The sequence below is a fragment of the Pituophis catenifer genome, unplaced genomic scaffold (assembly GCF_029215685.1).
Source record: "Pituophis catenifer annectens isolate HBS135680 unplaced genomic scaffold, rPitCat1.0.hap2 SCAF_15, whole genome shotgun sequence".
In the NCBI taxonomy this organism is placed as follows: domain Eukaryota; kingdom Metazoa; phylum Chordata; class Lepidosauria; order Squamata; family Colubridae; genus Pituophis; species Pituophis catenifer.
This window is the reverse complement of record NW_027256895.1, coordinates 6,135,922-6,160,303: the sequence shown is the minus strand read 5'-3', so window position 1 is coordinate 6,160,303 and position 24,382 is coordinate 6,135,922. Positions and strand designations below refer to the sequence as shown.

General features: G+C 36.4%; 1 protein-coding gene across 1 annotated transcript; it reads left to right on the top strand.

The window, feature by feature from the left end:
- Window positions 1-4,168: 4,168 nt before the first annotated feature.
- On the top strand, window positions 4,169-18,434 carry LOC139324795 (vomeronasal type-2 receptor 26-like). Its single transcript, XM_070954543.1, has 8 exons — window positions 4,169-4,954; window positions 6,571-6,798; window positions 7,574-7,700; window positions 11,019-11,914; window positions 14,673-14,753; window positions 15,120-15,280; window positions 15,860-16,151; window positions 17,547-18,434. Exons 1-8 carry the CDS (start codon window positions 4,169-4,171, stop codon window positions 18,432-18,434), a joined length of 3,459 nt encoding a protein of 1,152 aa, XP_070810644.1.
- Window positions 18,435-24,382: the final 5,948 nt, after the last annotated feature.

Here is a 24,382-nt window from a genome sequence, read left to right as displayed (position 1 = left end):
TCCACCACCGAGGCAGAGTTTGTCTGTATGTCCAAGGCCGCTAATAACCTAACCTGGTTCGATGACCTACTCAATGATATTTGGACACAACCACTGTACCTTATAGTAATAGATGAGGACAACAAAGCGTCCATCGAAATATCAAAAGCCGACGCAGTTGGTCAAAGATCACGCCACATTGATATAAAATGCAAACACGTCAGGCAACTCTCAGAGATCGGTTTCATCAGAGCCATACATTGCAACACCGAGGAGCAAACACGAGACGTACTCACCAAGCCATTACAACAAAAACAACACTCATACCTTATGTCAAAATTATGTGTTTATATGTAAATCATATGTGTATCAGTTACACATTTAGAGGGGATTTTGTCACATAAAATGTCTAACCTATATATGTACCCACTACTCCATGGTCCATCAAGGGTTAACTCTACTACACAACCCATAACTCCCACAATCCCACCTTACCTTGACTCCTCCCCCAGGGTAAAAAAGGACCATCCACATGGGCACCAGGCAGTTCCAGATATATACCTGAGGAGAAAGGACATACAGTAGGTCAGTTACTATTGCATACCTGAACCTGTGATATATTTTAAACTGCAAATAAAGAAACTGCAACAATTACTACTTTGTATCGAGAGTTATTGGGTGAGATCCTCCCTTTCTAACATACTCAGGTGACCCTGAGGACACAGATAAACCTCCAAGTGCTTTAACGACCCTCTAAAAGGATGCAAATGACCAACTGTCTGCAAGGAATATAAATCCTTCTATTCCCCACTATCCTGTCAAAGCTGAAGAAGCTTTTTAAATGAGAAGCAAAACATCTTAAAACACACACACACACACACACACACACACACACAAGAGAAACTCCAGTTGCCTCCTGAAAAACCATCTGTGGCACAGACAAATAAGCCACTTGATGGGCTCCATCCCATTCTGGGTTCCCTAGGCCAGCTGGCAAAACCAAGCCTTCAGGGCTTTACAGAAGAGTGTCAAAGTGGGGGGACAGTCTAATGTATGAATGGATGATGTTCCAGAGGGTGGAAGCCACCATGGAGAAGGTCCTTCTTCTGTATCCCGACAAATGTATCTCCTTAGGGAAAGGGACCATGCCTTTTTTATGGTTTTTGTTTTGGAACTGCACCCAGTTGGACATTTCTTCCAACAGTATTAATGTTATTATCATTTCATGCTTCAACATTCTTTGACTGAAAATTTGGACAAAACCTCCAGAGAAATTATTGGCTTATTTGTCTGACCTTAAGAGGTCTGACAAATTTCCTCTTCTCTACTAAACAAATATATTTGTTTTCTATGGAAAATGGAAATCCTGTTCCATTGTAAGGAATGAACATGAATTTCAACACTTGAGGCTGTTTTTAATTGCCAATGTCCCCTAGATTAATTTTATTACCATTTGCTCATTTGAAAAAAAAATTGAACCATCACTGGAACCACTTATTGCCTCACCAAAAACAAAATAATTATCTCCTGCAGGAATCGTGTTTTTTTTTTTAACTAAATCAAAACATCAAGGACTGTGCATAAAGGTATTTAAATTCAGCAACAATGAAGGTATCAATCTGGTTATAAAGTAAGTCTTGAACCCCAGGGAGTTTGGTACAAAGGGATAATAATGGCTCCATGAGATTCATTGCTACAAGTTTATTCATTTCCAGAACATCTGTTCAATCCTAGTTATAGTCACTATACAAATTTTCACACACAAGGAACTTCAAATAGAAAATGATGGGATTTCTGATTAGGTTCATTATCAGACATAAACCTTGGCTCAATCATTGAATGAACCACTTGAAATACAAACTTTCTTATGGACAGGAGACACAAATATTTTCACTATGACAAATGCCTGAAGATGTTATTCCTTCTGGTGCTCTTGATGCAGAAAGCAGTTACTCTGAGCTGCCCTGCGAGCGATGCTTTCCCGATTCCCCATGAGTGGCACCAGCCTGGTGATCTCATCGTGGGTGGGATGGTGTCTCAGATAATTAACTCTTTTTTTGAAATTGAATTTAAAGAACATCCTTCTCTAATACCTTATGAGTTACCACTGTAAGGATTTTTTGTCTTTCCATTTATTTTCTAATTTTATTGTTTATATGACTAATAGCTCTTTGAGAATAAATGCATGGTTTTTTATATCAATTTACTCTTACTTCAAAGTTATCAGATTGTGGGAAAACAAATCATTTTCATTGTGTTAAAATCTTACTCACGAAATGTCTGAAACTATTCTGCAGGAAGTCTTTTGGAGAACATTTATGGAGTGTAAAATAATTAAAATTATCTAGTCTGTGCAGTCACTCCTTGCATAACATACATATATCAAATGAGTGATCCTTCCTATATAGTGCCAAACTGATTAAAATAAATGTCATAGCTTGGGAAAAAAACCATGACTTTGTTCTCTACTTATTTGTGGCAAATCATGGAAACACTGTACATAGTTGAAAACTATACAAATTATTGAGTGTTTTTACAAAGACTCTCATCTTCTCACTTACAAAAGAGACAGAAGTGGTTATTACTCATATGGTTATTACTTTAATGGTTTCACCATAAAAGAAATGTCAACATATTTTGTTTAAACTATTTGCAGTATAATAACTAAATTCTACCAGCATGCCCTCACCTTGGCCTTTGCAGTAAAGGAAATCAATGAGGATTCCCAGATCTTACCTAACGTCACTCTCGGGTTTCACCTTTATGATAGTTACAACAACCCAAGGATGACTTATCGCACCACCCTGGACCTGCTTTTCAAATCACAGCAATTTCTCCCAAACTACAAATGTGATAGCCAGAAGAATCTCATGGCCATCATTGGGGGATTAAGTCCTGATACATCATCCTTTATGGCAGAAAGTGTACATGTCTACAAAATTCCACAGGTAGTTTGGGATGGAGTGAGAGAGAAAAGTCTTTTGTAATTAATAGTAGATACTAGTTGTTTGCCATACCTTTCTATAGAAATTCAATTAAATACATTATTATCACCCCTCATCTGTTTTCCCCACAACTCAATAGTCTGACTCAAGGTAATCCAATAAATCAAAACCTTTTATTACAAACATAGAGGTGTTTTGACTTCCATGCAGCAATAGGTTGCAACTCTTCTTACTTAATTTTGCTTTGTGTATGATAAAAATAGTTCAGTGTAAAACTAAACTGTTTTTCTTAGCAATTGTTGACAGTGTGGTTGTATACATTTAGTTAGTATTTTGCCATTCCTTTCTGCAGGACTTCAATTTTGCTCTCTTTGCTCTCCCTTCTGAAATTTTTCCCACAACTCAATATGTTATTAAAAATAATCAGTCAAGAAAATCTAAATCTTTTATTACAATCCTAGATTAGAAAATTTAAATTTAAATCATAAATTACAGTACAAAATTTATCTTATTTGAGAAGGTCATCTATGATTTGACCACTATCTGTGGTGAAATCTTGAGCTGTGTCAAGAGGAGGATAGAAAAGGCCAGCTAGCATGTAGAACACAGAACATAGAACATAGAATAATAGAATGGGAAGGTTTCTTGGGGATATTCTAGTCCAACCCCCTCTTTGAGAAGGGGATCCTATACTATTTCATATACTTCACTGTCCAGTCTCTTTTTGAAAGCCTCCAGTGATGGAGCACCCACAACTTCTGAAAGCAAGTTGCTCCATTGGTTAATTGTTTTCACTGTTTGGAAATTTCTATTTAGTTCTAAGATGCTTCTCTCCTTGATTAGTTTCCTTCAAATGTTTCTTGTCTTGCTTTCTGGTGCTTTGGAAAATAGTTTTACACCCTCATCTTTGTAGGAGCCCCTCAAATATTGGAACACTGTTAAAAGGATGAACATACTGGAACTCTGTATTAGGAAACTGAGTGTAGTTGTAATCTAGTTATATTTCAGATGAGAAAATATTTCATCATGGGATTTTACTGGCTTCTCTTTTTCATCAGAATTGTCATAATCTACATAGAATTGGACAAATGTTCAATGTAGGAAGACCTTCATTAAGTTTCTAAGAGGCAGTCTTCATATTTTTCCCAAGATTTTCATTATTAACAAATTTCTCTTTTTTGTTTCTTTAGTTGACTTATGGTTCCTTTGCCCAAGAACACTTTCAGTTATTTCCACTTTATTGCATGGTCCCAAAAGAGGAGCATCAGTACACTGGACTTATAAAACTTCTTCTCCATTTTGGATGGACGTGGATTGGAGTCTTTGTTTCTGAAAATAAGGAAGAATATTTTTTGCAAAAATTGCAGTTGTTGCTTTCCCAGAATGGGATCTGTTTAGCTTTCACACAAAAAATTCCACAACATATCCACTTGGAAGATTTGTCCCAATTAATTCATTCAGTCTCAACTATTAATGAGAAACTGTTAGATCAGAAAGCAAATACTTTTCTTGCCTATGGAGAAACATTCACAATCGCATGGCTCAGAACTGTCATGTTTATACGTGATCCTGAAAATAAAGAGAGTGCATTATGTAGCAAGATTTGGATCCTAATGAATCCTATTGATTTCGTTCTGATGGGAGGTCAAAGGAGTTGGGATTTTCAGATGTTCCATGGGGCTCTTTCCTTTACTGTACATTCAAGAAACATTCAAGGCTTTAAAGAATTTCTTCAAGTCATCAAACCTTCAACCCACAAAGATGCATTTCTTCAAGAGGTTTGGGAGCAATTGTTCGATTGTTCATTTTCAAATACAAAATTATCTTCAATGATCAATGAAACTTGTAGTGGAGAAGAGAATTTGGAGAATCTACCTGGTGCTCTGTTTGAAATTCAGATGACTGGCCAAAGCTACAGTATCTACAATGCTGTTTATGCAGTGGCACATTCTTTGCATGAGGCAGTGAGATCAAAATCCCAACCAAGAAAGATTCAAAGGGTTGAATTTCCAAATCTGCTGTCTTGGCAGGTAATCCTTCCATGCCATACCTATCTTGTATATCAATGATTATCCACAATCATCCACAATCTAATATAGCTTATTACCATGGTCTATGGCCACAACTTAATAGAGAAACTGAGGCAAGAAATCTATTACTTTTATAAAGTAAGAGAATGAAGATAAGCCTAAAACATAAAGTTGTCTAAGCCCAAAATTTGAAGCCTGGTGGCATTACGTATTTTATTGCAAGTAGAGGAATGGAGGAAAATATCTGTGGACACTCTCAATTGTATTTACAGTATGTCCAATATGCAGTGTAGGTTACAGACAGATATCCACAATCATCCACAATCTAATATAGCTTACATACCGTGGTCTATGGCTATGGTTACAAATCAATAGAGAGATTGAGGCAACAAAGCTATTCGTTTTTTAAAATAAGAGGATGAACCTAAATGATGTCTTTCCTAATTTCAGGATACTCAATGGGATTTACTGTATGCATCAATTTTTATTGTAGAATTGGCCTGTCATGTGAATTTATACAATCTGGTTCCAAGAAGAATTCAATTGTATTGTGCCTGAAGGCAGTCTTTCTTTTATTGTGCCCCAAATACATTTCTGAAGTGTAGAGATTTCACTTTTCTTATTAGCTTTTGAATGGTTCTCACCAGAGCACTGATGGCGCAGTGGTCGGAAAGCAGTACTGCAGGCTACTAGTACTGGCTGCCAGTTGCCAGCAGTTTGGCAGTTTGATGCCCTCTGGCTCAAGGTTTGACTCAATCTTCCATCCCTCGATGGTTGGTAAAATGAGGAGCCAGATTGTTGGGGGCAAATGGTGACTCTGTAAACCACTTAGACAGGGTTGCAAAGCCTGAAGTAGTATACAAGTCTAAGTGCTATTGCTATCCAAACCTATCCTCAACCAGTTCTCTAATCTACTTCTCATTGGCTCATGAACCTTTCAGAGTTTGGATGCAAAGCAATATGTCTCTATAAATGTTCAAGAGGAATGGGCCAAATATCAATCCTTTTCAGCTGTGTCCTGCACCCTTTGAAACAACTGTATGTTTGAAAGAATATATATAGCTCATTTTCACAATCTCTCTCTCTCTGTCTCTCTCTCTCTCTCTCTCTCTCTCACACACACACACAAAGTCACACACACATACACACACACTCACAAAAGAATTGATTCTCAGATGATAAAATCTGGCTAAAGGAAATTTGTCATGTCTCAGGATGTCAAGAAGCTTTGTATTAACAAAGAACAAACAATGTAGAATGAGTTTAGATATGGTCCAAATTTGATTGTCTAGTTGTTTAAATAGTGAATATAAAACATAGATCAATCAAGTTGTATAATATCAATCTTTTTTTTATTTTGATTTGTTAACTGCTGTTGTTTCATTTTTTGCCTTGGTAGTAATATTAAATTAAGACTAGAACTGACTTGTGTCTTTCTCTGAAATATAGATTATCTGTATTCTAAGAGTACTATTGGATATGACTACATATCTATATTTTAAGTGTACTTATTTGAATGAGTAAATGAAAGTTAAATATACTGGCCACTTTTTCATTATTATCCTTTCATCTCCCTCTCCCCCCCCCCCGCCTTTCTCTCATTCTCTTTCAACTAGCTCCATCCATTTCTTCAAGGCATTTCTTTCAACAATTCAGCTGGGGACAGAGTGTTCCTGAATGAGAAAGGGGAAGCAACAGGTGGATTCGACATCACCAACTTGATCACTTTTCCAAACGGATCCTTTCAGAGAATTAGAGTTGGAAAGATGGATCCTCATATTCCCAATGTGAAGGAATTAATCATTGATGAAGAGCTGATTGTGTGGCATCCCGCTTTTAACCAGGTGTGGAATCAATTAATCAACTCTTTCTTGATCCATTATGATCCAATATTGAACGCAGTCCTCTTTAGAAATCTAATTTGTGATTTTTGAAATGCCATCTTCTGTAGAAATATTGTCAATGATCAAGCATTCATCAAATAGACAGATTGACATTACAATTTAAAAAACAAGTATTCAAATTTGGGTTGCATTTCTATTTGAAATAATAAGATACTGTTTCCATCATATTGAAATCAGATATATTTCTTTATTCACCCTGCCATTCTCCAAACATGTCCTTTGCCATCCTTATAATGTCAATATTTTAATATAGATAGTATAAATATGTGATGGCTCAGTGGTTAAAGAAACTGAGCTTGACAGCTGGAAATCTGACAGCCAGGGTTTGAGACCTGAGCACTATGCAATAGGTTGAGCTCCCATTCCTGCCTCAGCTCCTTCACACCTAGGAATTCAAAAGGATGGAATTATGAGTAGAGTCATTGGTACCATTTTGGTGGGAAGGTAACTATGTTCCTTGTGCCTTTGGCATATAGCCATGCTGGCCACATGACCATGGAAAATATCTTCAGATATTATTGGCTCCCTCGCCCAAGAAACACTGTGAGCTCTGTGCCTTACAGTTGAACACAACTGGACAGGGAAACCTTTACCTCATAAAAACACCTGGACTAACCCTTTGAGGATTCAAATATTCTTCCTCCCATAAGAAAGGAGGACAATACAAACTGCTTAAAAAACCCTCTTTGCAAAATCCTTTTACATTTATCACCAGGTTCTTCCAATTTCTCTGTGTAATGAGCATTGCTCCCCTGGATACTGGAAGAAAGGGTTGGAAGGAAAGCAATTCTGTTGCTATGACTGTGTTCTGTGTCCAGAAGGGAAGATTTCAGATCAAAAAGGTAGGTTAGACATTCCGGCAACTCCTCAATAGAAGCAAATTTTAATATACTACTTTAGTATAGAAAATAGTTTTGTGAGTTCTTCAAGGTGAATATTAGTTTCTATACCTCTGAAACAGAACGCCCATGAGAGCTGAGCTCTTATATCTTACCCCTACAGATTTCTTCTCTGTGTTTTGGAAAAATGGGAAATGTCAAAATGGCCAAAATTTAAAAAATTGGAAGATTTATTAGACAAGACTGTATTTCAGTGAATAGTTGCTCTTTCCATTGTACTTCTGTTATGGTGGTTGCCAGTTTATACAATGATGGAAAAACTGTGTTTCTATAGAAACATGATCTAACTGGTAGTAAATAGGGGAAAAAAACTTGAGAGGGATAATGGTTGGCACCCATGAAAAATATTATTTTCAAAAATATGGAATGTATAGAACAATATACCAATTGAAAGATGATAAAGGAGAAATTCAACATAGTAAAGAGGCCAAAAAAGAAATTATTAAGAAATTTTATGCGAATTTATATAATCAGGGAAAAATAGAGGAAGACAAGATAAAACAGTACATAGGGAAATCAGGAATGCCAAAATTCACAGAAGAACAAAGAACAACTCTCAATAGGCCAATAACCAAATTAGAACTAGATGAAGTACTGAAAAAGCAAAAAAAAAAAAAAAAAAAAACAATAAAACACCGGGACCCGATGGGCTACCGGTAGAAATATATAAAACAATGCAAGAAGTATTGGGAGAGAATATGTTGCGATTATATAATGAAGCTATGGAGAAAGCCAAAATACCAAATTCATGGACAGAAGCCATAATAACAATCATTCCAAAAGAAGATACAGATCCCCAGTTAATTCAAAACTACAGACCTATTTCATTATTGAATGCCGATTACAAAATATTTGCAGCAATCTTGGCTGAAAGGATTAAATCAGTATTAAATACATATATACACCCAGACCAAAATGGATTTCTGCCGGGATGCCAAATAAAGAACAACATGAGAATAGTACTTAATGCTCTAGAATATTATGAATCACACCCAGAGAAGCAGGCAGCGTTGGTTTTTTTTGACGCCCAAAAGGCCTTCGATAATCAAAATTGGAAATTTATGATTGAACAATTACAAAATATGCAAATTGGGGAAAAATTTGGGAAAATTATAGCAGAAATCTATACCAAGCAATCAGCAAGGATAATTATGAACGATGATATAACAGACAAATTTAATATAACAAAAGGAGTCAGACAAGGCTGCCCACTTTCCCCCTTACTATATATTCTATCGTTGGAAATCCTGTTGAAAAAAATTAGAAAAGACCAAGGAGTTGAAGGTTTAAGGATCAATAGACAAGAATACAAAGCTCAGGCCTTTGCTGATGACCTAGTGTTTTTGATAGAAAATCCTATGGAATCTATAGCTAATTTGTTCCAAAAAATAGAAGAATTTGGAGAAGTGGCCGGACTAAAAATCAATAAAAGTAAATTGAAGCTAATTGTAAAAAACCTTACAGAAATCCAAACAAAAGAATTGACAGATAATATACTAATCCAAACAACAACAAAAATAAAATATCTAGGAATCTGGTTATCTACAAGAACATCAGCAATTAAAGAAAACAATTATGATAAATTACTAGAACAAACAAAGAAAGACTTAGAAAAATGGGGAAATTTACATATTTCATTCCTAGGAAGAATTTTGCCCATCAAAATGTCTATTTTACCTAAATTTTTATATTTGTTTCAGGTCACCCCAATTAAAATAGATAAACCGTTTTTTGAAAAGCTGAATAAAATAACATCTAAATTTATATGGCAAGGGAAAAGGCCACAAATAAAATTTAAGCTGCTTCAGGATACAAAAGACAGAGGAGGAGCTGCACTCCCTGACTGGGAGGTATATTACCAAGCAGCAGTACTATTGTGGGTCAAAGATTGGATAGAATTAAAGGACTCTAGAATTTTAACAATTGAGGGACATGAACTCCAAACTGGCTGGCACTCTTTTATGTGGGATGAGAAATACAAAACACATTCATATTTTAAAAGACACACAATAAGAAACTCATTATTACAAATTTGGCTTAAAATTAAAAAACAACATTATATGAAGATACCAAATTGGCTAGCACCGGCAGAATCAATTAGACACCCAAATTTAACAGAGAAGATAAAAATAATTAGATATAAAGATATAATTGACTATCAAGGCAAATTAAAGACAAAACAACAATTGGAGACAGATTTACACAGAGAAATAGACTGGTGGACTTATACTCAAATACAATCCAAATACAGAGAACATATAAAAACATATGAAATTTATAATCAAAAACAAGAAATAGATAAAATTATATTAGACTCAGAAAATAAATTAATTAGTAGAATTTATAAATTTCTTCTACGTTATAAATTGGAAGAAGAGACAGTCAAAGAAAAGATGATTAAGTGGGCTCAAAACATCAAACACACAATACCTTTGGAAAAATGGGAAAAGTTCTGGCAGGTAAACCTAAATTTAACAAAAGCAATGGCGTACAAGGAAAACCAACTGAAAATGTTTTATAGGTGGCATATGTCTCCAACCAGATTGGCAAAAATACAACCTAAAAATAGACCGATTTGTTGGAAGTGCCAAAAGGCACAAGGGACTTTCTATCATTTATGGTGGACTTGCCCGGCAGCAAAGAAATTTTGGTCTAACATCAAAAAATGGTTGGAACAAATAACAGAAACTCAGATTGAAAAAGAACCAGAAACATTTTTATTAGGAATCTTTAACAAATCATATCCTAAGGATATAAAATATCTCACAATTCACATATTAACTGCTGCAAGAATAACCTACGCAAAAAATTGGAAGCAAGAAAAAACACCAAGTGAAACAGAAGTAATAGGAAAAATTTTAGAATGCACTGAAATGGATAGGTTAACCAGAGAATTAAAAGAAAGAGAAGAATCAGATTATTACAAAATATGGAATAATTGGTATAATTGGTTAAAAATCAGAAATATACAAAAAATATAGGGGGAAATATTACCAATTTAAATATATATATATATCATTAAAAATGTTATTAGATTAAGGAGAGGTGAAGGAATATATCATAAGTAGAATTGTAGAATGTCACTCTGAAAAAATGCTTAAGAAGAAATTATACTCTGTTTGTGTATATGTTGTATAAATGTTTGTTGTGTATATGTTATATATGTCTTTTTTAATATTTATATTCAATAAAAATTATTTTTAAAAAAACAAAAAACAAAAATATGGAATGTATAAAAACTTGCCTTGACTTTGCTTTCAGATATGGATGACTGTTTTCAATGTTCAGAAGATCGTTATCCAAATAAAGAAAAGAAAGGATGTATCCAGAAACTGCTGGTCTTTCTAACTTTTCAAGAAACCTTAGGAATTGGTTTAACCTCAGCAGCTCTTTGTTTCTTCTTCTTGACATGTTGGGTACTTGGAACTTTTATTAAGCACAGGGATACTCCCATTGTAAGAGCCAACAATCGGTCCCTCACCTACACCCTACTTATCTCTCTTCTGCTCTGTTTTCTCTCCTCTTTGCTCTTCCTCAGTCAACCTGGCAAAGTGACCTGCCTTCTCCGACAACCAACTTTTGGCATCACCTTCTCAGTGGCCGTTTCTAGTGTACTGGCTAAAACCATCACTGTGGTTGTGGCTTTCATGGCCACTAAACCAGGATCTCAGATGAGGAGATGGGTGGGGAAAAGATTGGCCTTTGCTATTGTCCTTTCATGCTCCCTCTTACAAGTATGTATTTGTATAATTTGGTTGTCAACATTTCCCCCATTCCCTGAGTTGGACAAGCACTCAGTGCACCAAGAAATAATTCTACAGTGCAATGAGGGGTCAGCTTTCTTCTTCTACTGTGTCTTGGGCTACATGGGTATTTTGGCCATCGCCAGCTTTATTGTGGCTTTTCTTGCCCGTAATTTACCTGACAGCTTTAATGAAGCCAAGTTCATCACCTTCAGCATGTTGGCCTTTTGCAGTGTGTGGATCTCCTTCTTTCCAGCCTATCTGAGCACAAAAGGCAAAGCCATGGTAGCTGTGGAGGTCTTCTCCATCTTGTCCTCCAGCGCTGCATTACTGGGGTGTATATTCTTGCCAAAGTGCTACATCATTGTTTTCAGACCTGACCTCAACCACAGGGAGCAACTGATAAAGAGGAATTAACACTTGGTGTAATATTTCTGCCTTTGAGAAATTGCTCACACAAACAAAAGACAGAAGAATTGTTTGATATCCATAGGAGACATATAGAAGTCCTTAATTCTGACAACAGAGGATTGATGGGGGATTATCCTGATCACTAAGATTTATTATAGTTGCCAATTGCAAAAGAAATGCTCATGCTTCTGCGTTTGCAATCATTCTCCAAAATTCTTTAATGAAACACCTTCCCTCTTTCAACACCCCAAGATTGCAAGAGATTGGGAATCCAGTTGTCTTGTTAGAAGATGAGAGATATTGAATCAAATCATGTGCAATGTTTGTAGTTTACTTACTGTATTAATGAAGCAAATTTATGTAGTTGACTACTTGCTCACAGTGACTCTAGGCAGCTCATAAGCAATAAAACACAATATAGACAAAAATGAAATTAAAAAATGCTATCTCCCCGGTTGACAACACAAACTCAAATACACCATTTAATGGGCTCCATCCCACTCTGAGTTCCCCAGGCCGCTGACAAAACCAGGCCTTCAGGGCCTCTCAAAAGGGTATCAAAGTGGGGACCAGTATCATTTTTGAAGGGATGGGGTTCCAGAGGGTGGGAGCCACCCTGGGGAAGGTCCTTCTTCTGGGTCCCACCAAATGTTGCCATGTTCATCTTTTTCAAATATATATTTTAATTCATAAATATAGTAAAAAGGGAATTGCATTTTACTATAGACGTACTCAACACGGTATCAGGGATATCCTTTTTTGATTGGTCTGGGGTCTTTGAAATGTGAATGCTATAGAGTTTTTGAAATATCATTTTTTTTAAAAGCATGCCCACTTTCTATTCATCTACCTATTTCCACTGTGACCTATTCTTTTAATAATACAAAAAGAATTAGTGAAGGGGAATGAAATGTATTCTTCCTTCCATCTCACCCTTTACTAGAAGCGTATGCTAGCCAATAAGCATCATAAAGAATTATTTGATTTGATTTCATCTTTTCCTATTTTAGCTTTATAACTTTTCATTATTTTAACTAATTGTTACAGAATGATTTTAACTAATGCTTATCACATGCGTATTGGATTTTTGAATGCTGTCAGGAGTCACTTGCCACAAGATGCACAACCATTTAGCAAAGTTGCAAAATTAATAAACATGTTATTAAAAGATATTAGAATAAAATTAGAATAGAATAGAATAGAATAGAATAGAAGAGAAGAGAAGAGAAGAGAAGAGAAGAGAAGAGAAGAGAAGAGAAGAGAAGAGAAGAGAAGAGAAGAGAAGAGAAGAGAAGAGAAGAGAATTCTTTATTGGCACACTAGGAATTTCTCTTGGTGCATACGCTCTCAGTGTACATAAAGGAAAAGATACATTCATCAAGAATCATAAGTTACAACACTTAATGATAGTCATAAGGTACAAGTAAGCAATGAGGAAACAATGTCAATATAAATCATAAGGATACAAGTAACAAAATTACAGTCATGCAGTCATAAGTGGAAGAAGATGGGTGATGGAAATGATGAGAAGATTAATAGTAGTGCAAACTTAGTAAATAGTTTGACAGTGTTGAGGGAATTATTTGTTTCGCAGAGTGATGGCGTTCAGGAAAAAACTGTTCCTGTATCTAGTTGTTCTGGGGTGCAGTGCTCTATAGCGTCATTTTGAGGGTAGGAGTTGAAACAGTTTATGTCCAGGATGCGAAGGGTCTGTCAATATTTTCACAGCCCTCTTTTTGACTCGTGCAGTACACAGGTCTTCAATGGAAGGCAGGTTGTTAGTATTATTGTGGCCTTTGGCAACTGCATGAAATAGAAACCTGGCAATATCCATTAGAAATGGGGATGTGATTAAACATAGTTTTATAAAACTGGATTATACCACTTCCTGCTCAAGCACAAAACCCTATTACTGTTTCAGACAAACGGTTGTCCAATCTCTTCTTAAAAACCTCCAGAGATGGAGCAGTCACAACTTCTGGAGGAAGGTCATCCCACTTATTAATTATTTTCATTATCAGGAAATTTTTCCTTAGTTCTAGGTTAATTCTCCCCTGGATTATTTTCCATCCATTGCTTTGTGTCCTGCCTTCAAATGCTTTGGATAATACGATGACCCTTCCTCTTCTTTGTGGCACCTTCTTAGATATTGGAAAACTCCTATCCTATCCTATCCTATCCTATCCTATCCTATCCTATCCTATCCTATCCTATCCTATCTATCACATCCTATCACATCCAATGATATCTATCATATCATATCATATCATGTCATATCATATCATATACCATATCATATCTATCATATGCTAAATAGGAGGAGGAAGGTATGTAAGATATCTTCTCTGCCTTGAGTTATTTGTAAAAATAATACAACTAAGGACACAAATAAGTAAATAAATAACTAAAGATATGGATATTTAGATTATTAAACTCAAGCCAATGGCTAATGCTACTTTCCAAATATCAGCATAAATGTTGTCATCTTTTCATTCTTCAACATTCTTTGACTGAAAATGTGGATAAAATTTCAAAGAAATTTTTGGCTTTTTCGTCAGTCCTTAAACATGTAAAAATATTTCCTCTTCTCTACTGAACAATTCTATTCATGTTATATGGAAAATGGGGACTCTGCTCCATTGTAAGGAATGAACATGACCTTAAGGTTAATAACACTTAAGGCTATTTTCAATTGCCAATGTCCCTTAGATTAATTTTATTAGAATTTGAAAAAAAAGTTGAACCTTCAGTTGAACTCACAAAAAAACAAAATAATTATCTCCTACAGGAATCACTGCATTTTCTTTTAGCTAGGCCAAAACATCAAGAGCCGTGCATAAAGGTATTGAAATTCAGCAACAATTAAGGTATCAATTTGGTTATAAAGTAGCTCTTGAACCCCAGGGAGTTTGTCACAAAGGGATAATTATGGCTCTGTCAGATTCATTGCTATAAGTTTCCTCCCTCCTTTCTTCTTTTCCAGAACATCTGTTCAATCCTAGTGACAGTCAGTATAAAATTTGCACACACAAGGAACTTCAAATAGAAATTGATGGGATTTCTGATTAGGTGCATTGTCAGATATCAACCTTGGCTCAATCATTGAATGAACCACTGAAATACAAACTTCCTTATGGACAGGAGACACAAATATTTTCACTATGACAAATGCCTGAAGATATTGTTTCTTCTGATGCTCTTGGTGCAGAAAGCAGTTACTCTTAGCTGCCCTGAGACTGATGCTTTCCTGATTCCCCATGAGTGGTACCAGCCTGGGGATCTCATTGTGGGTGGGATGGTGTCTCAGATAATTCACAACGTTTTTGGACTTGAATTTAAAAAGCAGCCATCTCTAAAACATTTACCACTGTAAGGATTTCTTTTTCTTTCCATTCATTTTCTAAACTTAGCCAGACTCCCAAAATAGCTTACATAACTAATAGCTCTTTGAGAATAAATGCATGTTTTTTAAAATATAAACTTACTCTTGCTTCCTTGTCTTTCAAAATTATCTGATTGTGGGAAAACAAATCATTTTCATTGTATTAAAATTTTAATCACAAAATGTCTGAAACTATTCTGAAGGAAGTTTTTTGGACAATATTTAGGGAATATAATTTTCTAGTCTATGCAGTCACTCCTTGCATAACTTACATAGATTAAAAGAGTGATACTTGCTAGCTAAATTCTATTTTGTGCCAAACTGATAGAAATACATGTCATAGCTTGAAAAAAATAATCACAACTTTGTTCTATACATATTTGTTGCAAATCATGGAAATGCTGTATGTGGTTGAAAACTACACAAATTATTGAGGGTTTTACAAAGACTCTCATCTTCTCATTTACAAAAGAGACAGAAATGGTTGTTACTCATATATCAATGCTTTCACCATAAAAGAATTGTCAACTTATTTTGTTCAATGGGGGTGTTTAACCTATTTGCAGTGTAATAACCAAATTCTACCAGCATGCCCTTGCCTTGGCCTTTGCTGTGAAGGAGATCAATGAGGATTCCCAGATCTTACCTAACATCACTCTCGGGTTCCACATCTGTGACAGTTACTACAACCCAAGGATGACCTATCGCACTACCCTGGACCTGCTTTTCAAATCACAGCAATTTCTCCCAAACTACAAATGTGATAGCCAGAAGAATCTCATGGCCATCATTGGGGGACTAAGTCCTGATACATCATCCTTTATGGCAGAAAGTGTACATGTCTACAAAATTCCACAGGTAGTTTGGGGTGGAGTAAGAGAGAAAAGTCTTTTGTAATTGATAGTAGATACTAATTGCTTGCCATACGTTTCTCCAGAAATTCAATTAAATACACTTTTTATCACCCCTCATCTGTTTTTCCCACAACTCAATAGACTGGCTCAAGGTAATCCAATTAAATCAAAATCTTTCATTACAATCATGCATGTGATTTGACTTCCATGCAACAATAGGTTACAACTATTCTTACTACAATTTGCTTGGTGTAGGATAAAAGTAGTTTAGTGTAAAACTCAACTGTTTTTCTTAGCAGTTGTTGACCGATGGTGCTGTAGGGTAAGTTAGTATTTTGCCATGTCTTTCTGCAGGACTTCAATTTTTGCTCTCCCTTCTGCAATTGTTCCCACAACTCAAAATGTTGGCTCAAAATAATCACTCAAGAGAATCTAAATCTTTTATTACAATGATAGATTAGAAAATTTAAATTTAAATCATAAATTAAAGTCTATCTTAATTGAGAGGGTAACCTGATGATTTGACCACTATCTCTGGTGAAATCTGGAGCTGTGTCAAGAAGAGGGTAGAAAAGGCCAACTAACACATAGAACACAGAACATAGAACATAGAATAATAGAATGGGAAGGTTTTTTGGGGGTATTCTAGTTCAAACCCCTCTTCGAGCAGGAGACCCTATACCATTTCTGATAAATGTCCAGTCTATTTTTGAAAGCCTCCAGTGATCGAGCACCCACAACATCTGAAGTTAAGTTCTTCCGTTGGTTTCCTTTCAACCACTTCCTGAAATCAAAGCTATCAGCATTTTCACTGATGCCCTCAACTCAGCTCCAGATTCCATCAAGCTATCCGACAATAGGTGACAACTCCCCTTGGTATATTTTGGTTGGGTATGATAGTAATAATTGAATTTAACACTCAAGGATTGAGCCTGTGAGGTACTTTTGGAGATCTCCATAATAATTGTAGTAAACGAAGAGATGATTAACTCTTTCTATTCCTCTGGAATCTCATGGGCATAGTCTTCCATCTATAAGTATTTTTTTTTTATCTGCTACAAATAAGGCAAGAAGGTAATCCATTAAGTCTAGCTCTTAAGAATCCTTTCCTTAGGCTGAGAAGAGTTCACAAGCTCAGATATTTAGCAAGTTTCCAGATGTTCTAGGGGGATGAACATACTGGAACTCTGTATTAGGAAACAGTATGGTTGTAATCTAGTTAAATTTCAGATGAGAAAATATTTCATCAAGGAATTTTAGTTGCTTCTCTTTTTCATCAGAATTGTGATAATCTACATAGAATTGGACAAATGTTCATCATTAAGTTTCTAACAAGCAGTCTTCATATTTTTCCCATGATTTTCATGAATAACGGTATTTCTCTTTTTCGTTTCTTTAGTTGACTTATGGTTCCTTTGCTCAAGAAGACTTTCAAATTACTGAGTTATTTCCACTTTATTACATGGTCCAAAAAGAGGAGCATCAGTACACTGGACTTATACAACTTCTTCTCCATTTTGAATGGACATGGATTGGAGTCTTTGCTTTTGAAAATAAGGAAGAACGTTTTTTTCAGAAAGTGCAGCCATTGCTTTCACAGAAGGGGGTCTGTTTAGCTTTCACACAAAAAATTCCACAATATCTTGACTTGGAAGACATGCCTGAATTGTCTAATTCAATCTCAATTATTTCTGAGAAACTGATAGATCGAAAAGTAAATGTTTTTCTTGTCCACGGAGAATCCATCACAATAGTGTGGCTCAGAACTATCATGTTTCTAAGTGATCCTGAAAATAAAGAGAGTGCATCATTTAGGAAGGTTTGGATCCTGATGAATCCAATTGATTTCATCCTGATGGGATTTCAAAGGAGTTGGGATCTCCAGATGTTCCATGGGGCTTTTTCCTTTGCTGTCCATTCAGGAGACATTCAAGGCTTTAAAGAATTTCTTCAAGTCATCAAACCTTCAACCCACAAAGATGGATTTATTCAAGAGGTTTGGGAGCGATTGTTCGATTGTTCATTTTCAAAGGCAGACTTACCTTCATTGATCAATGAAACCTGTAGTGGGGAAGAGAATTTGGAGAATCTGCCCGCACCTCTCTTTGAATTTCAGATGACTGGTGAAAGCTACAGTATCTACAATGCTGTTTATGCAGTGGCACATTCTTTGCATGAGGCAGTGAGATCAAAATCCCAACCAAGAAAGATGCAAAGGGTTGAATTTCCAAATCTGCTGGCTTGGCAGGTAATTGTTCCATTCCTCACCTATCTTGTATTTCAATGATTATCCACAATCATCCAAAATGTAATAAAGCTTATTTACCCTAGTCTATGGCCACAACTCAATAGAGACTGAGGCAACAAAGCTATTAGTTTTATAAAGTAAGAGAATGAACATAAACTTAAAACATAAAGTTGTCTAAGCCCAAAATTTGAAGTCTGGTGGCATTAGGTGTTTTATTACGAGTAGAAGAATGGAGGAAAATATCTCTGGAATCTTTCAATTGTATTTATATCCAATATGCAGTGTAGGTTCCAGACAGATGAGCTGTATTTGAGAATTAGTCTAGCAAATGTTTTGTATGATCTAGTTAGTAGTACAACATTACCAAAGAAGAAGCTACGCAAGATTAGGTTAACAACTCTTAATGCCTTTTTTGGCAATGTTACAGTGTTACAATGTAACAGTGGACTCTGGCACTTAGATTTTTAGAGATGAGTACTCCAAGGTCCTTAACAAAATGAGGGTCGTCTACAAGGTCGTGTCCATCCAGCTTGTATTTTATGTTCTGATTTTTTTTTTTTGCCGATGTAAAAGAGAGAGCATTTGTTGGTTGAGATTTGAAGTTGCCACTTATTTGACCATTCTGACACATAGTCAAGTTCTTTTTGAAGGGTAGCAGTATTGTCGGTGGTGTTGAATAGTTTTACATCAGCAGCGATGAGAATGCAGTTGCTTTTGATATGATCTAATATGATCTAATATGTTTTAATATGATTTCATATTAATATTTACTAGGATTTAATATGTTCGATTCCCACTGGCTCAAGGTTGACTCAGCCTTCCATCCTTCTGAGGTTGGTAAAATGAGGAGCCAGATATGGGCAGTATGCCCACTCTGTAAACTGCTTAGAGAAGATTGTAAAGCACTGTGAAGCTGTATATAAGTCTAAGTGCTATTGCTATCCAAAATTATCCTCAACCAGTTCTCTAATCTACTTCTCCTTGGCTCATGAACATTTCAAAGTAGGGATGCAGAACATTGTCTCTCTATCAATGTTCAAGAGGAATGGACCAAATGTCATTTTTTTTTCAGCTCTGGCATCCACCCTTTAAAACAACTCTATGTTTGAAAAAATCCCTCCCTCCCTCCCTCCCTCCCTCCCTCTCTCTCCCCCTCCCTCCCTCCCTCCCTCCCTCTCTCTCTCTCTCTGAAAAATTGAATCTCAGATGATCAAATCTGGCTAAAGGAAATTTGTTAGGACTCATGATGTTAAATACGTTTCTACTAACAGAGAACAAAAAATATAGGATGTGTTTAGATATGGTCCACATTTGATTGTCTAGATGTTTAAATAGTGAATATAAATCATATCTGAATCAAGTTGTATAATGTCAATACCTCGTTTTGATTTTGATTTATTAACTGCTGTTTTCATTTTTCCCCTGGAAGTAATATTAAATTAATACTAGAACAGCGTCTTTCTCTAAAATATAGATTATCTATATTCTAAGGGTTGTTATTTGTTATTTGTGAGAGCAATGGGAAGTGAAAGTTAAATATACTGGCCACTTTTTCATTATTATCCTTCCAACTCCCTCCCCCTCCCTCCCTCCCTCTCTCCCTCTTTCTCTTTCATCCTCTTTCAAGCAGCTCCATTCATTTCTTCAAGGCATTTCTTTTAACAATTCAGCTGGAGAGAGTGTGTTCCTGAACCAGAAAGGGGAAGCAACAAGTGGACTTGACATCACCAACTTGATCACTTTTCCAAACAGATCTTTTCAGAGAATTAGAGTTGGAAAGATGGATCCTCATATTCCCAATGCGAAGGAATTAATCATTGATGAAGAACTGATTGTGTGGCACCCAGCTTTTAACCAGGTGTGGACTCATTTAATCAACTCTTCCTTGATCCATTATGATCCAATATTGAACACAGTCTCTTTAGGAATCTAATTTGTGATTTTTGAAATGGTATAATCTGTAGAAATATTGTCAATGATCAAGCTTTCATCAAATTGACAAAATGACATTGCAATTTAAAAGATAAGTATTCACATTTGGGTTGCATTTCCATTTGAAATCATAAGATAGTGTTCCCATAATATTGTAGTCACATGTATTTCTTTATTTACTCTGCCATTCTCCAAACACGCCCTTTGCACATCCTTATAATGTCAACATTTTAATGGATACTATAAATATGTGATGGCTCACTGGTTAAAGACACTGAGCTTGTCAGCTGGAAAGATGAAAGATTTGAGACCTGTGTTTCATGCAATAGGGTGAGCTCCCATTCCTGCCTCAGCTCCTTCCCATCTAGGAATTCCAAAGCATGCTAATGAGAGTAGATTCATAGGTACCACTTTGGTGGGAAGGTAACAATGTTCCTTGTGCCTTTGGCACATAGCCATGCTGGCTACATGACCATGGAAAATATCTTCAGAGAATGCTGGATCCCTTGGCCAAGAAATGGAGATGAGCACTGTGCCCTAGAGTTGGACATGACTGCAGAGGGAAACTTTTCCCTTATAATAAACCTGGACAAACCCTTAAGGAAATCAAATATTCTTCCCACTATCACAAATGAGAACATTATAAACTGCTTTAAAAATTCCCTTTGCAAAAATCTTTTATGCTTATCACCAGGTTATTCCATTTTCTCAGTGTAATGACCATTGCTCCCCTGGATACTGGAAGAAAGGGTTGGAAGGAGAGCAGTTCTGTTGCTACAACTGTGTTCCTTGCCCAGAAGGGAAGATTTCAAATGAAAAGGGTAAGTTAGACATTCCAGCAAGTTCTCATTGGATAGACTTAAGCAAACTATAATACCCTGTTTTCGTGTAGCAAATAGTTTTGTGAGTTCTTCAAGGTGAATATTCATTTCTATACTTGTGAATCACATTCTGTTGTTCTGAATGTAAAGTTTTTCCATAAAAGCTAAACTCTTATAACCCCCCCCCCCCCTCAGATTTCTTCTTTGTGTTTTGGAAAAATAGGAAAAGACAAAATGCTCTAAATTTTAATAAATTTGAATTTTTTTCAAAAATATGGAATGCATAAAAACTTGCCTTGACTTTGCTTTCAGATATGGATGACTGTTTTGAATGTTCAGAAGATCATTATCCAAATAAAGAAAAGAGAGGCTGTATCTTGAAATTGCTGGTCTTTCTAACTGTTGAAGAAACCTTAGGAATTGGTTTATCCTCAGCAGTTCTTTGTTTCTTCTTCTTGACTTCTTGGGTACTTGGAACTTTTATTAAGTACAGGGATACTCCCATTGTCAAAGCCAACAATCGGTCCCTCACATACAACCTCCTTGTCTCTCTTCTGCTCTGTTTTCTCTCCTCTTTGCTCTTCCTCAGTCAACCTGGCAAGGTGACCTGCCTTCTCCGACAACCAACTTTTGGCATCACCTTCTCAGTGGCCATTTCTACTGTACTGGCTAAAACCATCACCGTGGTTGTGGCTTTCATGGCTACTAAACCAGGATCTCAGATGAGGAGATGGGTGGGGAAAAGATTGGCCTTTGCTATTGTCCTTTCATGCTCCCTCTTACAAGTATGTATTTGTATAATTTGGTTGTCAACATTTCCCCCATTCCCTGAGTTGGACATGCACTCAGAGCTCCAAGAAATAATTCTACAGTGCAATGAGGGGTCAGCTTTCTTCTTCTTCTGTGTCTTGGGCTACATGGGTATCTTGGCCATTGCCAGCTTTATTGTGGCTTTTTTTGCCCGTAAATTGCCTGACAGCTTTAATGAAGCCAAGTTCATCACCTTCAGCATGTTGGCCTTTTGCAGTGTGTGGATCTCCTTCTTTCCAGCCTATCTGAGCACAAAAGGAAAAGCCATGGTAGCTGTGGAGGTTTTCTCCATCTTCTCCTCCAGTGCTGCATTACTGGGATGCATATTCTTGCCAAAGTGTTACATCATTGTTTTGCGGCCTGACCTCAACCACAGGGAGCAACTGATAAAGAGGAATGAGAACATCATGTAACATTTCTGTCTTTGAGAAATTGCTCAAGAAAAAAAAGAGAGAAGGATTTTTTGCTATCCATAGGAGACATATAGAAGTCCTTAATTCTGACAACAGAGTAGGGATGAAATGCAGCAAGTTCTGACAGATTCTGACAGGTTCTGTAAAACCGATAGCGGACATTTTGAGTAGTTCAGAGAACTGGCAGCAGACATTTTGAGTTGTTCAGACAACCGGCAAATACCACCTCTGGCTAGCCCCAGAGTGGGATGGGAATGGAGATTTTGCAGTATCCTTCCCCTACCATGCCCAACAACCCACACCCAGAAAGCCACACCCAGAGAATCGGTAGTAAAAAAAAATTGGATATCACCACTGCAACAGAGCATTGATGGAGGATTATACTGACAACTAAGATTTATTATAGTTGCCAATTGCAAATAAAATGCTCATGCTGCTGCATTTGCAATCATTCTCCAAGATTCTTTAATTAAACATTTTCTGTCTTTCAACACCCCAAGATAGCAAGACACTGAGAATCACTGTTCTCATGTTAGAAGATTAGAGATATTGAATAAAATCATGTCCAATGTTTGCAGTTTCCTTATTTATTTATGTAGAAAATTTATATAGCCGCCTACTTTCTCACAGTGACTCTAGTCAGTTTACAAGCATTAAAACACAATAAAGAAAATAATAATAATAATAAAGCTATATTCCCCTCTGGCAACAACACACAGTCAAATAAGCCATTTGATGGGCTCTCTACACCTGCAAGTAAAACCAGGCCTTCACGGCCTTACGTAAGACTGTCCAAGTGAGGGCCAGTCTCATTTTTGAAGGAATGGTATTCCAGAGGATTAGAGCCACCACAGAGAAGGCCCTTCTTCTCTGTCCCACCAAATGTACCGCCTTAAGGGACATTTTCATGGTTTTTCTATTGTCTATTTATAAATGACTTCATAAATATAGTCAAAAGGGAATTGCATTTTATGAAGATATATTTAACATGGTATCAAGGGAATATCCTTTTTGGATAAGTGTGGGGTCTTTGAAATGTGAATGTTATAGAGCTTCTATGCCCAGTCCAGTTGCTTTTGGAAAATCACTTTTGGGACAACTAAAAATAATGGAACCAGCACTCTGGAAATACTTTGCATAATTTCATAAGATAGCAATAAAAGTTTCATAGTAGACATTCAAGTGTCCTTGTGTGACAACATACATGAAGATAAGGATTCACTGAGGAACACACAACCTACTGAAACAGAGCCATTGAAATTATGACAGTCACACCCAACAACCACAATTTTTTCTAATTTTTGAGTATCAGTTCAATATCTCCTACTCTGGTTGGTGGCTTTGGACTTCCCTGCTCAAAAAAAAGATTGCTCCATTCACTCATAAGTGAAATATTTGACTTAAGAGCCAGATTCAGATATGAGAGTCAGTTTGGTCCAGTGATTTATGCATCAGGTTAGAAAGCAGAAGGTTATGAGTTCAAGCCTCACCTTAGCCATGACAGCCTACTAGGTAACTTTGAGCCAGTCAATCTCTCTCAGCCCAACCCACCTTTTTGATTTGGTGAGGAAAATAGGAATAACAGAATAACAGAGTTAGAAGGGACCTTGGAGGTCTTCTAGTGCCATCCCCTGCTCCAGCACAAAATCCTATACCATTTCAGACAAACAGTTGTCCAATCTCTTCTTAAAAACCTCCAGTGATGGAGCACTCAGAGCTTCTGGAGGCAGGTCATCCCACTTATTAATTATTTTCACTGTCAGGAATTTTTTCTTAGTTCTAGGTTAGTTCTCTCCTTGATTATTTTCGATCTATTGCTTTGTGTCCTGCCTCCAAATGCTTTGGAGAATAGGTTGACCCTTCCTCTTCTTTATGGCAACTCCTTAGATATTGGAAAACTCCTATCATGTCTATCCTATCCTATCCTATCCTATCCTATCCTATCCTATCCTATCCTATCCTATCCTATCCTATACCATATCATATCATATCATATCATATCATATCATAT

What these genes read in the sequence shown, in the direction of transcription:
- LOC139324795 (XM_070954543.1), top strand. Translation starts at nt 4,169, where the DNA reads ATGGTCCCAAAAGAGGAGCATCAGTACACTGGACTTATAAAACTTCTT. An exon ending in GGCATCCCGCTTTTAACCAG is followed by an intron (nt 6,799 to 7,573) that starts GTGTGGAATCAA and finishes ATTTATCACCAG; the next exon opens with GTTCTTCCAATTTCTCTGTG. An exon ending in AGCAACTGATAAAGAGGAAT is followed by an intron (nt 11,915 to 14,672) that starts TAACACTTGGTG and finishes GTTGAACTCACA; the next exon opens with AAAAAACAAAATAATTATCT.